The 22,449-nt window shown below is 41.1% G+C and overlaps 1 protein-coding gene across 1 annotated transcript in view; it reads left to right on the top strand.

The window, feature by feature from the left end:
• The window catches only part of si (sucrase-isomaltase), a 169,185-nt gene that overhangs the window by 30,923 nt on the left and 115,813 nt on the right, over positions 1–22,449 (top strand). Inside the window, exons 9-10 of the mRNA XM_059651067.1 lie at positions 6,463–6,634; positions 9,740–9,839. Coding sequence (XP_059507050.1) covers positions 6,463–6,634; positions 9,740–9,839 — 272 coding nt within the window. The remainder of the gene's footprint in view (positions 1–6,462; positions 6,635–9,739; positions 9,840–22,449) is intronic.

Below are 22,449 nucleotides of genomic sequence, written 5' to 3'. Positions count from 1 at the left end.
CTGCAGGAGGCCCAGGATGGGCAGGTTGTCCAACAAGTGGGAGGGGGAGTTGAAATGGTTTGCGACTGGAAGATGAACCGTTCAAGCTCTTCGTGGGATCATGACAAAGCGGGTGGCCATGAGTATATGCATGAGCCCAAGTCATGCCTGCCTCTTTGTAGCTTAGGTGGAACAATCCCTCTTTCGGAGCTACACTGGCCCTATCCCCCACCTCCTCCTCCATTTCATTGATGACTGTATCGGTGCCGCCTCTTACTCCCACAAGGAGGGTGAACAGTTCATCCACTTCGCTAACACCTTCTACCCCAACCTTAAGTTCACTTGGACCATCTTTGATATCTCTCTCTCGTTTCTGGACCTCTCTGTCTCCATCTCTGGCAACCACCTAGAAAGCAATATCCATTTCAAGCTCACCGACTCCCACAGTTACCTACAGAACACCTCCTCCCACCCACCTTCCTACAAAAATGCCATCCCCTATTCCCAATTCCTTCGCATCCGCCACTTCTGCTCCTGGGATGAGGCATTCCACTCCTGTGCATCCCAGATGTCCTCGTTTTTCAAGGACCGCAAGTTCACCTCCACAGTGGTTGAAAATGCCCTCAACCAGATCTCCCGCATTTCCTGCAACTCATCCCTCACACACCCTCCCCGCCATAACAACCAAACCAGAATCCCCCTCGTGCTCACATACCACTCCACCAACCTCCGGATCGAATGCATCATCTTCTGGCACTTCTGCCATCTACAATCCGACCCCACTACCAAGGACATTTTTCCCTCCCCACCCTTATCTGTTTTCCAGAGGGACTGCTCTCTCCATGTCTCCCTTGTCCACTCCACACTCCCCTCCAGCCCCACAACACCTGACACTTTTCCCTGCAACTGCAGGAAATGCTACACACTTACACCACACCTCCCCCCTCACCCCCATACCAGGCCCCAAGAAGGCCTTCTACATCAAGCAGATGTTCATCTCCACATCTGCTAATGTGGTATACTGCATCTGCTGTACCCATTGCGGCCTCCTCTACATCAGGGAAACGAAGTGGTGTCTTGGGGACCACTTTGCGGAACATCTACGCTTGGACCGTGACAAACAACTGAACCTCCCAGTCGTGAACCATTTCAACTCCCCCTCCCACTCCTTGGACGACATGTCCATCCTGGGCCTCCTGCAGTGCCACAATGACGCTACCTGAAGGCTGCAGGAACAGCATCTCATATTTAGCTTGGGAACCCTGCAGCCCAATGGTATCAATGTGGATTTCACAAGCTTCAAAACCTCCCCTCCCCTGACCTCATCCCAAAACCATCCCAGTTCATCCCCGCCTCGCTAACCTGTCCTGCCTCCCACCTATCCACTCCTCCCACCTCAAGCTACATCCCCATTTCCTACCTACTAGCCTCATCCCGCACTCCTGACCTGTCCATCCTCCTGGGGCTGACCTATCCCCTCCATAACTCCCCACCTACACTCACCTGTACTGGCTCCGTCCCTGCCTCTTTGACATGTCTGTCTCCTCTCTACCTCTCTTCTCCTTTATCCATCTTCTATCCACCTCCCCTCCCTTTTTCTTCCAGAATCCCCTTCCTGTCCCACATTTATGAAGAAGGGTCTAGATCCAAAATATCAGCTTTCCTGCTCCTCTGACGCTGCTTGACCTGCTGTGTTCATCCAGCTCTACACCTTGTTATCTCAGATTTTCCAGCATCGGCAGTTCATACTAGCCAAGTCAAAATGGAACAGGTTTCCAGTCCTGCTTTAATCTTAGTATTTGCCAATTCATGTGTTGCAGTATCTTAATCAGAAAATGTAAACTCCATATTTATCCTAGAGATAATGGGAACTGCAGATGCTGGAGATTCCAAGATAATAAAATGTGAGGCTGGATGAACACAGCAGGCCAAGCAGCATCTCAGGAGCACAAAAGCTGACGTTTCGGGCCTAGACCCTTCATCAGAGAGGGGGATGGGGGGAGGGAACTGGAATAAATAGGGAGAGAGGGGGAGGCGGACCGAAGATGGAGAGTAAAGAAGATAGGTGGAGAGGGTGTAGGTGGGGAGGTAGGGAGGGGATAGGTCAGTCCAGGGAAGACGGACAGGTCAAGGAGGTGGGATGAGGTTAGTAGGTAGCTGGGGGTGCGGCTTGGGGTGGGAGGAAGGGATGGGTGAGAGGAAGAACCGGTTAGGGAGGCAGAGACAGGTTGGACTGGTTTTGGGATGCAGTGGGTGGGGGGGAAGAGCTGGGCTGGTTGTGTGGTGCAGTGGGGGGAGGGGATGAACTGGGCTGGTTGAGGGATGCAGTGGGGGAAGGGGAGATTTTGAAACTGGTGAAGTCCACATTGATACCATATGGCTGCAGGGTTTATCCATATTTATCCTACTGCTTATGCCAGTAGGATTTAACAACTTGAAACCACATAAATCAAGATACCTTTTTGTAATCATGCTCTGGAAATTTGGTCGTCTCTCAGCAACATTGGACTGAAAAGCATTGGGTTGCCCATGTCAATATTCCATCACTACAGTGGAAGTGTTGCCTTCCTCCATAAACTGTTCCCTCTCTTTTTGTAACTTGTTGTTGTGTTTAAAAATGAGCAGCGTATTTAGTGGTATCACTCTAAAGCACTTCTAACGCAAGTTTAATGAAAGGATAAGCATTATCAAACCACAAATTCCAAAGGGCCACCCTGTGATCACTCATAAAGCCATGACTTATTTAAGATAAGAATCATAAACTGCTTACTGATAAGCAACATTAAACACACAGCAATTGGGCCAAAAATGTAAACTTATCATAACCTTGAGATTAGAACTGATAATGCCAAACAAGGCACTACCTTGATGCATGGCCTAGATTTTCCACTGGCATACATTTGTTTATTGGCACAATCTGATCAAAATTAAATAATGTACTACAAAATGTCAGGAATCTAAAATCAAGTTTATGGGACCTTTCATGCTGATTTAGACTGGCCCAGTTCATAAAACTCGTTAAGTCTCCAGACCAAAATGAGGAAATTGCCACGCTTCTGCCTATTTTACTAAGTTTTGATCAGGAAGGATTTTCAACTCAAGCTTGATTATTAGGCATACAGACAATGATTGATACATTTTAAAAGAAGTTAAATATTAAATATATTTACTGTAGTGAGCAGCTGACTAATCATCAGTATAGATTTTCCAAATCATTTTCATGGCTTAAATCAAGTCATTTGATGCTTATTTTCTATGATGAAATCATTTTCAGCTGTCTTACTAAGTCTTCAGAAAGTTAATATTCTATATACGATGTGCCAAAGGGCTAAAAAGTTAATGATGATATTCGTCAGCTGCGTGAGAAATAGATTGTACAGGAAGGGAAAATAGGCTGGGAAAGTTTAGAATAATACTTGACAAGCTGCATGACCTTGAATGAACCCTGTGAACATACCTTTACAAACTGAAGATGACAGCTGCACTTGTTTACCCAGCCTGTGTTTTCTGTACCAGCCAGCAGCTTTGCCTTTCTATACCTGCTTTCTCTGTGCTGGCTGTTTGTCACAGTGTATTAGACAGAAAGAGTCTTGTTATAAGCTGCTGCTCCTACTGTACTTTGCTTCAGCTTAGAATCGGGAACAGTGCTGGGAGCAAACCTCAGCCTCCAGACCAGCCATTGTTTGAGAGGTCCCCGACAGACAGAAGAACATGAGACTTGTTGCTTCTTCTAGGAAGTCGTGAGATTTGTTGCTTGTTTTGTCTTCTCATTTCCATTTGTTAGTACCAGTACAATAATTTATTATTGCCACTGCGATCATTATTCTTACTTAATAAATATCTTTATTTAAGTAAATTGCTATCGCCAAGCCTTCTCTTAATTATATTTCATCAAATCTGAAGAGAACCACTTGGATACACACTATGATCCAAGACACACTCTTAAATACCATCAGACACAGGAGCAGAAATAGTCCAGTCAACCTATTGAATCTACTTTACCACTTGATTAGATCATGGCTCATTTGATAATTCACAATTCCACTTTCCTATCTTTTCCTAACATTCCGAGATTCCTTTATAGATTGAAAACTGATTTGGTATTGAGGGAAGGCTCAGGCTCATTAACTCATAGCAAAATAAATGAAATAATGCAGTATAAAGGTACATATTCCACGACATTTGCAGTGCCCTCTAGTGAAAGTCAGCAGCCTTTAGCAGCCATGCTATAACCATGCAGCTGACATTGTAAAAGGTAAAGGCAAAGTTGCCATAGTCCGAGAGGATTTGTGGTGGGTTAACGTGAAGGATACCATTCCTCAGACAAAGGAAGATGTTGAGAGGAGAGTCTCTCTCATTGATAACCTCAGCTGGTGCAATAATTGAAGCAACACTGTTGGCGTCACTCTGCATTGCAAACTAGCTATCTCAACTAACCCACTTCATATGCCATTGTTTTGAGGAGACTTAATGAGTTTTATGAACTGGGCCAGTCTAAATCAGCATGAAAGGTCCCATAAACTTGATTTATGAAGACAGCAAAGGCAAACAGATTGCAGGCACTAAAAAAACACAAAATGATTAGTTGACATTTGTATGCAACATGACATGTTTTGATTTTACATTTGCTTTGGGATGTTTATTTTCTATTGGCTTTTATTTTTGGATTATGGTCAAACATTTAATGATTGTCAGCAACTTGGGGAGAGTAATGTGTAAAACTGTGGTGTGTTGGTTGTTCCCTTTTACTGCTTTCCATTGTTGCACTTGAATATTGGAAGGTTTCTGCTTCTGCAGCCATTAAACCTGAAGAGTTGTCCATTGTATTTTCAATCAAGATTGGGTCCACAGCTGTGAATTGTTTGTGGCATTTACAGTTTACAGCAGACAACCACAAGTCATGATATTTGCTCAGTTTTGTATTACAGGACTCCTGCAGAGTGATCTATGCAATAGATTTATCTTGTCAGTATGCCAGTCTGAACTGAAATAATTGTTACAGCACAGCTTTCGTTGTATGCAATTGGGCATTGGCGCGATGAGCTAACATGCATCAGAGACAGCAGATAGCATGTGTCACCTGATCTGTTTGTTGTGCAGCTCAAATGCAGAATACATAGCAGACAGTTACAATAATTAAGGCATTATAATACAGTCAGGATCAAAATCATTGACTTGTATGATTCGCTACATATGGTCACACACTAGCCTAAGATTGAGGGTCTGAATTCCTTGCATTTGTGATATAGCTTATGGTAACATGCAGTGCTGAGAAAACAGTATGCATGATGTGAGTCGAATCCTACACTGTGGGGAAGCCTATAATCCTGGCAAAGTTACCTAGTCTCTGCTGTTCTCTGGCAAGTGAAAACGAAATCTAGTTAGGTCTCTGAACAGAGACCCTCAGTAATGTTTCCCGTGACAGGGGACAGCAAACTGCAAGCCATTTCCAACATTAAAAATGTTACAAGTTTTTCTAGTTTGAGCCTGGAAAGGTACTCTTGCATAAAATTTGATAGCCACATTTACCCATTTTGAATCTCTATGCGGAACTGTAGCACCTAACAGCTGTAAGATTCCATTTGAATTTTGTACGATGCTTGTGTTTCAGCGAACGAGTTTGGACAGAAACTTGAATAATACTTAAGACTAATTTCATTGTGTAACCACAATGCAAGTTCAGTCAGTTCAGTCCAAAATTGAAACTCTAGAATGTAATTTCCAGATTTAGAATGAGTTTGTACTTTGAAATAAATTTTATTAAAGTATCATGTCTAATGAAAAAACAATATAATCAGCTTGTATTTTGATCTATAAATTAACTCAGACTGGTAACGTATAACCACTATTAATTTGATAAACAATAATTAGTTATTATCTATGATAAAAGTCAAAGTGCATTTAGCAAAGAATTTGAAATACCATATCAAATCATTCGTGAACCTTACACAGGGAATTCAGGAGCTCTGTGTGCTGGGCTTTACAATGAGAAATGTGAAAATGAATAATGTCAAATGTGATACAAGCACTGGTATACATGATAGCTTTTTAATAATTTTGCAAACGTTGCAGATATTTTTGGATTTATTTTTCCTAGTGTGATGTAGACTGTGCCTTACATGCTTGTCAAGTTATGTGATTTACTTACGTGTATTTAGTCTCACAAATTGGATTTTTAAACAAAAATTGTGGCAACTTATAATTGTTAGGAACACATATAAAGTACATGGACTAAAGGTACAGGTATGATGAATGTGAATCATGTGAACTGAGAAAAGGTAAATTGCTCTTTGGAAGATCTTTTACAATACAATTTTGCTTGGAAAACGAGGTTGTTGGTTTATTTTGGTTTTGAACAATTAAAAAGAGGGACACAATTTTTTTTGCATAAATGCAAGTTATAGATTATAGTTACATTTTTATAATAAAATATTTTCAATGTACTTCATACAGAATTTTTAAAATATATATTCCTACCTGTAGGTTTGACACTTCAGTGGCACCTTTGATATTTGATGATCAGTATTTGCAAATAACTGCGAAACTTCCTAGTCACAACATCTATGGGCTGGGAGAACATGTTCATAAACACTATCGACATGATACTAACTGGAAAACCTGGCCTATCTTCACCAGAGATGCATTTCCTAATGGGGTATGAAAACCATTTTGAATGCCAATTTTCTTTTAAGTAATACCATCAAATGTTTAAACACACTATGTTTTCACATTGTTGTTTTATCCTTATTCTGGAACAATTGAACAATGATGCACAGAAGACAGACTCTATGTCAGCAGCAATCAATATTAAGCCAGCATTTGTCTCAGAAAACTGTAGTTCAAGTTTCCTTTCAGGCAACTGAGCCTGAATATCAAGGCTGACATGCAAGAGAAAGATTGACAAAATACTGCAGCATTGGTGTTATTACTTTTTTGTTAAACTGTGGTCTAGTGCACCCTTTCATGGGGCAGTTGTATAAAAGTCCCTCAGCACTAAAAAGTCCCTTGCTTTTCATGAGCACGGTAATTTTCATGGTCAGTATTTGTCCTTTAATTAGCACTATTAAAATAGATTTTCTATCAGGAAGTGATGGTTAAAAGGGAGAGAAAAAAACTATTGACTTGGTGTTTCTCAAACTTGAAAAAGGTATATACAAATTATCCTCATTAAAGCAGTCATCTTAATCAGATATTACTTCTTTTCTTTCCTACTGTTATATTCATGATACTTGTTCTCTTTCTTCTCCCCATCCAAAAACTTTTGAGTCTGTACTCATGCCTTGATGCAGCTCGATAAGCAATCTTTCATTATCTCATGTGATTGACTGTTCACTCAGTATGACACTGATCAAGCTGAATATGTGCAATGGACAACAAAGTGTGAAGCTGGATGAACACAGCAGGCCAAGCAGCATCTTAGGAGCACAAAAGCTGACATTTCGGGCCTAGACCCTTCATCAGAGAGGGGGATGGGGAGAGGGTTCTGGAATAAATAGGGAGAGAGGGGGAGGCGAACCAAAGATGGATAGATGAGAAGATAGGTGGAGAGGAGTGAGCTGCAGTCTCTCCCACTGCAATTCTCTCCTCTCCACCTCTCTTCTTCTCTATCCATCTTCGGTTCGCCTCCCCGTCTCTCCCTATTTATTTCAGAACCCTCTCCCCATCCCCCTCTCTGATGAAAGGTCTAGGCCTGAAACATCAGCTTTTGTGCTCCTGAGATGCTGCTTGGCCTGCTGTGTTCATCCAGCTCCACACTTTGTTGTCTTGGATTCTCCAGCATCTGCAGTTCCCATTATCTATATGCAGTGGAGTTTAGTGGATTGACTTGGAAAATTTTACAACTCAGCAGGTCTGCCTTGAATATAAAGTGCCTATTGCATGTAACCTGATACGAGTAAGCTCCAAGTTGTGCTAGGTAGAAGACCCAGAGCGACGAACGAAGACATTGTCTGAGTTGTTTTAAAAGTTGTTAGGTCCTTTAGCCCTCCGTGTCCCAACCATGCAACCTTATAACTCCATGCCACATTCATGCCAATCTATGCAATGTCATACTTTCCATGCCACTCGACAACCCCTTATCCAGGAACCACTGTAGTCAAACGTCAGAGTCACATGGAGCTGAAGAAAAAAGCTTCTCACAATCTAATACAGTTCTCATTCATTCACAGTAAATACAGAGAAAAAAATGCCATTCATGAAGCTAATTCACATAAATCTGCTCCAGCAGTCGATCTACTATAAAAAAAATAAATTTCTTCTCAGTAAACACATCAAAGACAGATAAACCTTTAAAAGCCTGCAGCCCTATGGTATCAATGTGGACTTCACCAGTTTCAAAATCTCCCCTTCCCCCACTACATCCCTAAACCAGCCCAGTTCATCCCCTCCCCCCACTGCACCACACAACCAGCCCAGCTCTTCCCCCCCACCCACTGCATCCCAAAACCAGTCCAACCTGTCTCTGCCTCCCTAACCGGTTCTTCCTCTCACCCATCCCTTCCTCCCACCCCAAGCCGCACCCCCAGCTACCTACTAACCTCATCCCACCTCCTTGACCTGTCCGTCTTCCCTGGACTGACCTATCCCCTCCCTACCTCCCCACCTACACTCTCTCCACCTATCTTCTTTACTCTCCATCTTCGGTCCGCCTCCCCCTCTCTCCCTATTTATTCCAGTTCCCTCCCCCCATCCCCCTCTCTGATGAAGGGTCTAGGCCCGAAACGTCAGCTTTTGTGCTCCTGAGATGCTGCTTGGCCTGCTGTGTTCATCCAGCCTCACATCTTATTAACCCAGTCATCCTTCCCACCACTTTTAAAGGCAACTTTAGAAATCTGACACATTTCATTTATCTTTTGTCTTTATCGTAGAAATGAACAGAAATCATTGGATGCCAAGCACAATACTTAGAACAAAAGTTTAGTTAATAATGTAATATTTCAAGAAAAGTCTTAAAGGACAGGGTGAAGGAATTGCATTGGAAATTTTGAAGCATGAGGCTGAGGTGGTTAAACACATCATTATCAATGATGAGCATTGAACCAGCACTGTGTACAGGTTAACATGGAATCCAATTTAATGTGTAAGAATTTTGGATGTGAGTTTGCTCGCTGAGCTGGAAGGTTAGTTTTCAGACGTTTCGTCACCATTCTAGGCAACATCATCAGTGAGCCTCCGATGAAGCGCTGGTGTTATGTCCCGCTTTCTATTTATCTGTTTAGGGTTTATTATCCTAACCAGATAAATAGAAAGTGGGACATAACACCAGCGCTTCATCAGAGGCTCACTGATGATGTTACCTAGAATGGTGACGAAACGTCTGAAAACTAACCTTCCAGCTCAGCGAGCAAACTCACATCCAGAACCTCAACCTGAGCTACAAATCTTCTCAAGTCTCGCTAGTGTAAGAATTTGCTTATAAGGATATTTTCCAGGTTTTTTTGGCAATATGGCCTTGCTTGCAACTGTCATTCTTGGTATTGGTCATAAGAAAAGAGGATGGAATATTCCTGAGTTGTAACAGCACCTACACACTGTTTCCCATTGCTTGGTGCCTATAGTGTTCTTGAGAAACACAGGTAGATGTTTCATTCCAGACCATGTAAGTGTAAATTGTTGCCAAGCACACTGCCTCCAGCAATTTAAAGTCGTCACTGGTGTAAGGCCTGTGGGGCTGTGAAGATTAAATTGAAATTGATGACTGTAAATGTTGCATGAGATATACACTCTCAAGATAGTTAAAGCTGCTTTTCTGCTTTGACAGGACATGAGTAATCTCTATGGACATCACACTTTCTTTATGTGTCTGGAAGGAGAGAATGGCTTAGCCTTTGGTGTTTTCTTGCTGAATAGCAATGCAATGGGTAAGCATATTATAATGACCATGGCAAGGGATGATCTGGTAACACTGTCCCAGAGGGTGAGCAGATAAATAACACATTTATCTGTTATAGCTGTTCTGAATCTAGATTCTTGATCGAGTATGAGAATTGCCTCTGATTTATTCTTTCATCGATCAGAGATACTTTTTTGACTTTTCTCACCACTGCAATAGAACTGAGGTAAAGCAACTCAGCATGTGGAGACCTGGAAGTGCAAACCTTAGAAACTTCACAAGATTGCTCAATGAGTCTCATTTGATCCAGATGACTATGTTACCTTTTATTGAAAGATGTAGAGTGATTGAGTAAAATACTCACCAAATTGCATTTTAATTAATACTATCTGAATATGTAACATGGTTCTACAGTTCTGGCTTGCAATTGCAATTGCCAGGAATCTGTTTTTAATTAGGGTATGATTCTGAAGTGAAAAACAGAAAATGCTTAACAAGCCAGCTAGCTATTGTGGTGAAAGAGATTTCAGGCTGATCCATTTCTCATTCTCAGAATTGGAAGATATCAGAGATTAAAGTTACAAAATTTATCATCGTGTTGTTGGTACTGATACTATAGAATCCCAAAGCATTTACAACTACTTTTGGCAAGATCTACATTGTACCTCCAAACTCTGCTAGACAAATGCAGAGAGTGCTGGTCCTGATTTCAAAGAGCCTCTAAAATCCATTTCATCACCAATCTGCTTTTTTGAACCTTGCAAGTCTTATAAAATACAAAATATTCCCAGCTGAAACCACATTTGACGCTTGAGGTACTCGCAACCAAGAGTTATTATGATTCAACATTCTGGTGGAGTACTTTTGACTTTCCTTTGATTTTGCAGAGTTGATGGAACGACTGTGTTTTGTGTTATAGAGTCATGGAGCTGCACAACATGGAAACAACCCTTTGGTCCAAGTCATCCATGATAACCAGTTCTCCTAAATAAATCTAGTCTCATTTGCCAGCATTTGGCCCATATCCCTCTAAATCCTTCCTATTTGTATACCCATCTAGATGCCTCTTAAAATGTGGTAATTATACCAGCATCCACCACTTCCTCTGGCAGCTCATTCCATACCTGCACCACCCTTTGCATGAAAAAAATTGCCCTTAGGTCCCTTTTAAATCTTTCTCTTCTCATTTTAAATTTATGCCCTCAAGTTTTGGACTCCCCCACCCCGGAGAAAAGACTTTCTTTATTCACCCTATCTGTGCCACTCATGATTTTATAAACCTCTATAAAGTCAGACCTCAGCCATTGATGCTCCAGAAAAAATAGCGCTAGCTTATTCAGCCTCTGCCTGTAGCTCAATCTCCCCAACCCTGGCAACATTCTTGTAAATTATTTCTGAACTCTTTCAAGTTTGACAACATCCCGACTGTTACTGGCTGTTGTTTTGGGGGTGACACGGTGGCTCAGTGGTCAGCACTGCTGCCTCACAGCACCAGGGACCCGGGTTCGATTCCAGCCTCGGGTGATTGTCTGTGTGGAGTTTGCTCATTCTCCCTATGTCTACGTGGGTTTTCTCCGGGTGCTCTATTTTCCTCCCACAGTCCAAAGATGTGTAGGATAGGTGGATTGGCCATGCTAAGTTGTCCATAGTGTTCAAGGAGGTGTAGGTTAGGTGGGTTGTGGGGAATGGGTCTAGGTGGCATGCTCTGAGGTTCGTTGTGGACTTGCTGGGCTGAAGGGCCTGTTTCCACACAGTAGGGATTCTATTCCATCATTCCTTTGCTGGGATGACCAGAATTGCTCACAGTATTCCAAATTTGGCCTAACCAATGTCCTGTATAGCTGCAGCATGACATCTCAACTCCTATACTCAAAGTACAAACCAAAAACGGCAAGTATACCAAATGCCTTCTTCACTATCCTATCTAGCTGGGATAGCACTTTCGAGGAATTATGAAACCGAACACCAACGTCTCTTTCTTTGGCAACACTCCCCAAGAGCTTACCATTAAGTTTATCAGTCCTGCCCTGAGTTGCCTTTCAAAAATGCGACACCTCACGTTTATTTGAATTGAACTCCAACTGCCACTCATCGTCCCATTGGCCCACCTGATCAAGATCCTATTGAGTAACTTTCTTCGCTGTCCACTACACCTCCAATTTTGGTGTTATCTGTAAACTAGCTAACCATACCTCCTATGTTAACATCCAAATCATTTATACAAATGGAGGAGTTATCATAAATGTTTTTGTTCACAAGCTAGTGGTGCTAGAATTTGTCATGAGATCAGATTAATTGAAAAGATCAATCAGAATAAGGCCAGTGATTAGGAAGGTAAGTTGACATATTTCAAATTCTGGATGGTGAGTCACTTGGTGGGGGAACTTGCAGGTGGTGTTCCCATGTATCTGCTGCCCTTGTCCTTCCAAATGTTAAAGATAATGGAATTGACAGTATCTGTAACAGGGGCTTTGGCTCTAATGAGTCTCCTTAGTACATCTTGTACATAATTCACAATATTCTTCCTGCTGGAGAGAATAGCTGTTTGAGGATGTGGTGTCAGTCCAGTAGCTTGTTTTGTCCTGGATGACGTGCAGCTTCTTATGTGTCATTTGAGCTGCACTCATCCATCTGAGTCGGGAGTATTCCACTGCCTTGTAGATGTTGAGCATAATTTGGGAATTCTGGAGGTGCGTTACTTACTGCAGGATTTCTAACCTCAGATCTGCTCTTGTAGCCGCTGTATTGGTGAGTCTAGTTCAGTTTGTAGTTAAGGACATTGACAGTGAGGGAATTCAAAGGCGGTAAGGATATTGAATATCAAAGGGCAATGGTAAGATTTTCTCAAATGGAGACGATCATTGCCACATTACAGTTTCTGACTAGATATTGTCCATGTTTTGCTGCATTTGGATATGGACTACTTCATTACCTGAGGAGTCACAAATGACGCACATACATTTCACCAAGTAGCTGATTGCTAAACTGCAATTTCCTACAATCACACCTACAGCCACAGAGCAGAATAAAGAAGAGACAGCAGGGGCTTTAAAAGTTTACTATAGTCATCAATTTCTATGCTCAGTGGTAACTCCAAGCCGGAATTGAAGCCATTTTAACATTTTGAAAATATCTCTGCATCAGGAAGGCAGCCAAAATAAATAAAATTGTTTGCCTGGCTCAGAAGCCTGGGGTCCCAGTTAGCGTCTATCCAAGTGCACCACGTATAAAACACGGTGAGAAGAGTGGCACTGATAATTTATTCACTCCATTGTTGGCAGCTTTTAGCACCCACCTTTTTATGCTGCTTAGTGACTTCATACACATCCAAGCAGATGTTTTGTCCAGATGAAACATATGACTCTATTTGCATCAAGTTGTCAAAGTAATCTGTTTTTAACTTATTTCCGGATTTAGACTTAATCAGGTTTATTCCACTAAATCTATGCATACAGAGCATTTGATACCTAAAATGTTGAACAAGGTCCAGAGGACATTTCTTGAAATATATCATCTCTTAGGGCATGGTCCACTAAATCACTGAATATCCAAATAGAACCAACCTTGACATTTTCAACAGCCATAAATTTGAAATTGGAATATTACGCATATATTTGTGACCACACTTTCTATACAGGTGGGTACAAGGGTGAAATATTTTTCTATCAGCCATACAACTGTCTTTTCCAAATTTATAATTGGTTGCATTCGCAATTGCAGCCTTGTCTGCTTGAAAAATCTGCTTTCCATGTAGTCACTTAAATGGTGAATAAATTTATAGTTTGCAGCAATGTCAAATATTACTGTTGAAAACAATCAGAACCTCTTATTTTCATCACTCCAATAAACAGTTTCACCTAGACACTGAGTCTTCAGTTTATTTGTCTTGGCCTTTGCAAATTGCAGAGCTTCAGTTATTGTGCAACAACATCACTGAAAGAAAATGCACAGTGATCCGGCTCACTTATTCCATGATTCAGAGCTTTCAATACAACACAATATTGTGGCTTTTCTGAGCATTTTCAGGCAATATTTGTTTATTGGATCATTGTAATTATTCACTTGTGTTGTGCAGAAAATAGCAAAACATTATAGTTTTGCATTTGTGCACTGACTGTAAAGTGCCGTGACAGCCATCTCAATTCATTCGGAGAATGAAATGCCATTGCATTTCACTCTGTCTTTGGCAAAGTCTTCAAATCATCCTTTTTGCACAGCTGAATATTATATACATTTTTGGTAGAAGTATTTCAATATCTTGTATAATTGAGACCTGTTCCCAAGCATCACCTGTTCCAGGACCTTCTTCACGAGCACTGCAATACTGTTCTGACAAATATTTGATTACACATTGCAATATAACCACTACTCCATCTTTCTTTCTAAACACAGCAGAAGCTGTAGCTGATATAAACATTATCTTCTGTAAATTAAGATCACTATTAACATAAAATTGCTTGATTCCTGTAACAATAGAGACACTTCACAAGCAATCATTTTCAAAATACCTACAAGAAAATATTGTAAAACAGTTCAGATTATGGTGAAAACATGTACGAAATCAACATATTTGATTTACAAATTAATTTACATTTAATTTACAAATCCAAAACAACAGTGACATACATCTGCACTTTTTTGGATCTAATGTTACTTTATGCAATCCAGTTTCCAAAGATACCACTTTTACCTCAATGCTGAACCAACCTCCAGCATTGCTTTAGAACAAATAGTGCATAAGACATTGTCAGTTTCATGATAGAGGAAAATCTCACTGATTCTCACCTTCTGTTTCTGCGTTGAAGATGGGACCTTGATTTTGATTATCCTGAAAAACCACTCCCTTTTGAAATGTACTCTGAATTTCTTTAAGGGATTGAAGATGCCTTGTGTTTCTTTTGAATATATTTAAAACTTATCCTCTCAAGAAAACAGTTCAAAAGTATAAATGAAAAACAATATTCCGTTACATCTTTTTGGAATAGCCACCTGCTCCACAAACGTCATGCTATCTGATCCTCCTGGTTACTGCAGACTGTAAACTCTCTCAGGGAGCTTTCCATCAGAGTTGTGGCTTGGGGTCTTCCCTTGCCCCTTCTCTAAGCCAACATCCTGCTCTTTCCTTGTATTGGACTTGTATCCCATCACAATGTGGCTGGGGTTCTGACACTGTGGAAGTGGCTGTGCGGTCGCATGCCAACCAATGGTCCAGAAAGCCAGGGATTTGAGGCTGTGGGATGCACATAGAATCATGGGGTGAACAACTTCATTTTCTCTCATAGATGGTTCAAATGCATGCGGCTTGCAGAGAATATAGCTACATTGCTCTTGCTTCACAAATCCTCATCTTCACATTTATTGTAATGTATGATCATAGTATCCTCCAGGTAAAATCCTGAAATAACACCCACCATTAAAAAAGTTCCATAACTTTATCACACAACACCTCAATTCAAAATCAAATTTTTCACTTTTATGCATTCCCTTAGTGCCTAGCTTGCGTGTGTTTGCCTGTTTCTGTGCTCCTGTGCAGTTACACTACAAAGATTACAGTCTGGCTGGTGGAAAGCTGACCACATTTGCTGGAGTAGTCTGCAGATGAGCTTGCAGAATGTCTTTGTCTTTGAGCAGCTCTGGGTTCAGAGGGCCTGGCTCAAGACCATACCAACCTAAAAGGAACAACAATAGTCTGGACAAACTGATTGAATGAATGCCACTAGCAAGTATACTGGTGGAACAGCAGTGCTGAGAGCAGAACTGCTGTAACTGAGAGAGAAGACAGAAGTTTTGTTCATCTCAGAGCAATTGCCACTTCCTCAGAGCTGTACTTCAAAAATGTGAATAATGTCAGAAGACAGATTGTTGAACTGTGTTGAAAGTTTGCAGAATTAGGCTAATTTCTCAACCTCATTCTCCACAACCCTTGACCATTTACTAATCAAAAACTTATCTATATCTGTCTTAAAAGCACTCAATGATTTGGCCTCTCCAACCTTATGTAGTAAGGAATTCTGCAGATTAACCACCATCTGGCTGAAGAAATTCCTCCACATCTCAGTTCTAAAGAGTCATTCCTTCACTCTCAGGCTGTCCCTTGGGTCCTAGTCTCTCCTATTAGTGGATATATATTCTTGACATCCATTCTATCCAGCCCTCTCAGTATTCTGTAAGGTTCAAAGAAATCCCCTCTCATTCTCTCAAACTTTGTTGAGTACGGACTTAGAGTCGTTGTCGGCCCCAAATATGACATGCCCTTCATCCCCTGGATTATTCTTGTCAACCTCCTCTGAACCCCTTCCAACACCAGCACATAATTGCTTAGATATGAAGCCTAAAACTGCTAACAATACTCCAAATGCAGTCTGACCAATGCCTTATACAGCCTCAGTAGTACATTACTGCTCTGTCATTCTAGCCCTCTTGAAATAGATGCTAACATTGAATTTACCTTCCTAATCTAGAGAATCCCAAGTCCTTTTGTGCTTTGGATTTCTGACGCCTTTCCCCATGTAGAAAATGGCTTATACTTCTATTCTTCTGACTAAAGTCCACAATCTCACATTTAACCACATTGTATTCCATCTGCCACTTCTTTGCCCACTCTCCTAGCCTGCCCAACTCCTTCTGCTGTCTCCCTGCTTCCTCAATAGTACCTTTTCTTCTACTTATTTTTGTATTATTTGCCAACTTAGCAACAATACCCTCAGTTCTATCATCAATGTTTATGTAATTTTTGGGAAACTGAATGAAAAGTACAAACGAGGAGTATTGGGTTAAGGGAATTGGAATTGCATGGAGATACATTGACATACATGGAGATACATACATACTATCAAGAGATACATTGACACAGCATCTGCAGCACTTTCTCCTACATAGCTGACCGAAAGTGATTCGACAACATGCATAAAGCAGGAAAATGCTATCATGAAGAATATTTTCAATGTAACAGCCTCAGTAAAACCTCATCCCATGCTATGACCGTTGTTTGACTCCTAGATTCTAATGAGGTGCAGGCATACATGACATCTCTGCTTTTCCAACCTTGTCCTGTTTAAGGCTGAGTTGAATAAATTCTTGATCAATGGGTAATTAAAGTTTACAGCGAAAGGGTAGGGAATGGCTATGATCTTATTGAATGGAGGAACAGGGTTGAATGTCTCAATGGCCTACTCTGCTACTATTTCTTATGTTCTGTGAGGTAGTAGGGAGAGGAGAGATGGTTAGGGCATCGCTTTGAAGGCTATTCTATAGTTATAACTATCATCTTGAAGGGTTGAAGAACATGTGGTTTCTCATTCTTTGTTGAAACTTGGTGAAACTACACTGCTTACCTTCTTAAAAACATATCCAAAACAATTCAGACATTAATGTCTAGATCTTGACTGTATTGAGGATTTAAATAACTTGGGTCTTTTTCAGCATGCTGCAATTGGCTTTTCATGACCAAATGCTGCTGTTATTACCAATGTTAAACATAACTATAAAATAACCATTGTAAAAGATGTTTGTCGAGCACAGTAGGAAAGATTTATTGTGGTTACTTATTGTGCTAAAATTGTAAATATACCTTTTTCATAATGTACTAAAATTCAGTATTAGTATTACAAACAGAAAATATTGTAATCGGCCTATACAGTGCAGCACGGTGGCTCAGTGGTTCATGCTGCTGCCTCACAGCGCCACCCTTGGGTGACTGTCTGTGTGGAGTTTGCACTTATGCCCTTATCGACATGGTTTTCCTCTGGGTGCTCCAGTTTCCTCCCACAGTCCATAGATGCGCAGGTAAGGCGGATTAGCCATGCAAAATTGCCCGTAGTGTCTAGGAATGTGCAGGCTAGGTGGATCATCCATAGGAGATGCGGGGTTACAGGGATAAGGTTGGGAGTGGTTCTGGGTTGGCTGCTGTTGGGAAGGTCAATGTGGACTTGATGGGCTGAACTCGTCCTCACACTCAACAACTTCTCTTTTGATTCCTCCCACTTCCTACAGACAAAAGGGGTGGCCACGGGTACGCGCATGGGCCCAAGCTATGCCTGCCTCTTTGTAGGTTACGTGGAACAGTCCCTCTTCCGCATCTACACAGGCCCCAAACCCCACCTCTTTCTCCGTTACATTGATGACTATATTGGCGCCGCCTCTTGCTCCCCAGAGGAGTTTGAACAATTCATCCACTTTACCAACACCTTCCACACCAACCTCAAGTTCACCTGGGCCATCTCCAACACATCCCTAACCTTCCAGGACCTCTCAGTCTCCATCTCAGGTAACCAGCTAGAAACCGATGTCCATTTCAAGCCCACTGACTTTCACAGCTACCTAGAATACACCTCCTCCCACCCACCCTCCTGCAAAAATTCCATCCCCGATTCCCAATTCCTCTACCTCTGCCACACCTGCTCCCAGGATGAGGCATTCCACTCCCGCACATTCCAGATGACCATGTTCTTCAAGGGCCGCAACTTTCCCCCCGCAGTGGTCAAGAACGCCCTTGACCGCGTCTCCCGCATTTCCCTCAACACATCCCTCACACCCTGCCCCCGCCACAACCACCCCCAGAGGATCTCCCTCATTCTCACATACCACCCCACCAACCTCCGGATACAACGTATCATCCTCTGACACTTTCGCCATCTACAATCCGACCCCACCACCCAAGCTATTTTTCCATCCCCACCCTTGTCTGCCTTCCGGAGAGACCACTCTCTCCACGACTCCCTTGTCCGCTCCACACTCCCCTCTAACCCCACCACACCTTCCCCTGCAACCGCAGGAAGTGCTACACTTGCCCTCACACCTCCTCCCTCACCCCCATACCAGGCCTCAAGATGACCTTCCATATCAAGCAGATGTTCACCTGCACATCTGACAATGTGGTATATTGTATCCATTGCACCTGGTGTAGCTTCCTGTACATTGGGGAAACCAAGCGGAGGCTTGGGGACTGCTTTGCAGAACACCTCCGCTCGATTCGCAACAAACAACTGCACCTTCCAGTCGCGAACCATTTCCACTCCCCCTCCCATTCCCCAGACGGCATGTACATCATGGTCCTCCTGCAGTGCCACAATGATGCCACCCGAAGGTTGCAGGAACAGCAACTCATATTCCGCTTGGGAACCCTGCAGCCCAATAGTATCAACGTGGACTTCACAGCTTCAAAATCTCCCCTTTCCCCACTGCATCCCAAAACTAGCCCAGTTCGTCCCCTCCCCCCACTGCACCACACAGCCAGCCCAGCTCTTCCCCTCCACCCACTGCATCCCAAAACCAGTCCAACCTGTCTCTGCCTCCCTAACCTGTTCTTCCTCTCACCCATCCCTTCCTCCCACCTCAAGCCGCACCTCCATTTCCTACCTACCACCTCATCCCGCCTTCTTGACCTGTCCACCTTCCCTGGTCTGACCTATCCCCTCCCTACCTCCTCACCTACACTGTCCTCTCCACCTATCTTCTTTTCTCTCCATCTTCGGTCTGCCTCCCCCTCTCTACCTATTTATTCCAGTTCCCTCTCCCCATCCACCTCTCTGATGAAGGGTCTAGACCCGAAAAGTCAGCTTTTGTGCTCCTGAGATGCTGCTTGGCCTGCTGTGTTCATCCAGCTCCACACTTTGTTATCTTGATGGGCTGAATAGCCTACTTTCAAACTGCATGGTTTCTAAATTCTAAGCATGACTTACATAATGCCAAATAGGAATTATTGAGCTTTCATGGATTCTCACAATTCTTCAACAGGGAATGATACCATTTTTCCACCAATGGCTCAATCCTGAAATAAGGAAGAGTTATGTTGTGCCCTTGTGATGTTCCAGGAATCTCTCAGGATGCATTAGGACAGTCAAGGCAGCATTGTTAAATGGCTGCGACTCCTGAATGGGTAGAAATATAGGAACATGGAAACAGAAGGTTATCCAGCTCTTCAAATCTGTTCCATCATTCAATGAGATCATGACTGATCTGTGGCCTAACTCCATATACATACAATTGACCTGTAATCCGTAATACATGTGCTTCTCAAGAAGTTATTTATCTCTGATTTTAAATTGACAACTGATCCAGTATCAACCACCATCTGTGTAAGAGAATTCCAAACTTGTATGTTTCAGGCACTTTGCAAAAATCACTCTGGACAGTATAAGCTCTGGGTGCAAAAAAATTCAGTATCTAACTGTATTTGAATGGAATGGTATCTTTCCTTTCAGTAGCCATGCTTTTCTGAACCATGTGACATTGGCAGTCTATTTAAGCATGATACTGTATTATGGACCTTTGATGTACATTGATGCTGGGAGCCTAAGGAGTACAACTCTACCAAGTGACAAGCTCACCTTTTTATCTAATGCTTACATCGGGGAACTATTATGAACCTCAGAATATACAATCCCATTTTATGTGGTTGTCACCACAACATATTCTGCTTTCAATTTTTGTAGACAGAATCAGCCTTGAGCTTATCACCCATAAATACTAGCTCAATCTTTCTGCAAGCATTACCACATTCCTATTATGCACTTCATTCTTCATTCTTCTTTACATGGGTTTTAAAACAAAATATTTTGGACAATAAATAATAACATGTAGGCATTATGACAAGCCATCTCACAAACACAATTTTAGGTTGTCATAGTTGCTTACTTTGCTTTCCACTGTACTGCACAATGAAACTCCTCATAAATGTCATTATTTAAGTATAGGATACGACCTACTTATAAATCAGGTCAGGCACTATTCTAGGCTGTAGCATTTACTATGTTAGTGCCTAACTCCAGCATCAATTGCCGTGATTTTGATAAGGACTTTTAACATTTAAAGAGAAATCAAAACGTTTAATTTTGACCAATAGAACTATGCCACAGAAGGCTCATTTTAAACTAGGGAGGAACTTTTACTGTGTACAAAATACTTTCTTTAAAAAAAAACTTGCTTTGCGAGTACAGTTTAAACCTGCATATGTTGTTCACTGATTTTTACATCTTATTTTCCACAAAAATCTCTCATACATCGTGAAAGCTTTGCATTATTTACTTCTGTCAGGATGTAAAAGTATTCCATAACATTCTGGAATTTTCTTTAATTTTCCTCAGATTTACCTATTCTTTGAAGTCAGATACTTTGTGTCATGCCTCTTAGCTGTGAATGCCTGAGTCTCCTTTGTTGTTTCGCTTTACAATAATTCCCAACTAATTCTTTCTGTTTGCTTTCTTTGAGCAAGTTTTTTTGAGGGCTACTATAAATTTTCTCCATGAACTCTGCTGAAATTAACTCTTCCAACTTATTTTCCCTCTCAATGTTCAAACAAATATTGACCACCTGTATTCCATATTGGACAATGAAATGAGCAGTTTCTTGGCTTAATTAATGATCTAACAACCATCAACTTTGGTTATCTTCTCTGTAAGCCATAGTCTGTCAAAGCTAAAAATGCAACTTGCCTGTCTTTGGAGCAAGCACACAGAGACATTAAACAAAGCAGTTTCTCATCTCGTAGAGCTTAGCTCTTTAACAATGTAAATTTTTGTGGGGTGGGGGTGTCCTCAAATGCAATTTTAGTTTAAGAGTAAAATATTGTGGGATCACTGGGATCTGAAACATAAAGTATTCCTAACTCAAAAATACTCAGATAGTAAACTCTCTTTTAATTCTGAGATCTTGATAAGTAATTTGAATTGCTTTTAGGTGTGATTGCCCTTTCTTCTGACACTCGAACCCACGAAGCTTTCCTTTTGTTTGTAAAGCTTCTTACACCTGAAGATTTGATACATAGCATAAATTTAATTAACTCAATAAATTCAAGGGGAGGCCTTTCATGTATCTCTAAGATTTGAGAGCAAATCTTCCATTATTTAAATGCCTACATTGATCTCTGGCCTTGCAAAATAAATATAGATTAACTTTGAAGAGTAAATAACCTTAAGTTTGTTAGAATTACTTCTACTTCAGGGTTTCTAAGCTTTAATTTAAATCCAGATAAGCTCCTTTATTTACATTTAACCTCAAACCTAAATGGCATATTCCTAAAACAAAGTTATATTCTAAATATATAAACTATGAGCTAATTATGATTGACACAATGAAATAATGTTATCACAAAACTTGTACGTGATTCTTTACAATAGCACATGAAAGTAATCGACTCGTATAATTAATTTATCCATGATTAAAAACCCATTGTTATTTACTTATTTTTAATAGACTGATACCTCATCTAAATAACACACACAAAATTTTTACAGAAGTATGCTATTTTGTGCAATGAAATGAAGTTAAATTCCATTGTTTTTCATCCTTCCAATATGTTATATTTGTTAATAAAGTATCCCTGAAATATAAATATCATACTTTCAGTCCTCAGACATAACATAGGAGCACAACTCATTGGTTCCAGTGTGCTTTTATATATTATAATGTTACTTGTAGTATGTAAATAGCTAACTACAAGTACAATTTATTATTGCTATTGAAAACCTGACTCAAAATAATGGATGTGAAACTTAATATGACTATTAGTTGTGTATGGTATTAGATTAACATATTCTGAACTGCAAGCTGCCATTATTAAACTATTTTATTATACTTTTCCAAAACAGAAAACAGCATGGAAGGCTGTACCACAAAATGCTTTTTTATTATCATATACA

Source organism: Stegostoma tigrinum, chromosome 14 (assembly GCF_030684315.1).
Source record: "Stegostoma tigrinum isolate sSteTig4 chromosome 14, sSteTig4.hap1, whole genome shotgun sequence".
Lineage (NCBI taxonomy): Eukaryota > Metazoa > Chordata > Chondrichthyes > Orectolobiformes > Stegostomatidae > Stegostoma > Stegostoma tigrinum.
This window is presented reverse-complemented; position numbering and strand designations above follow the sequence as displayed.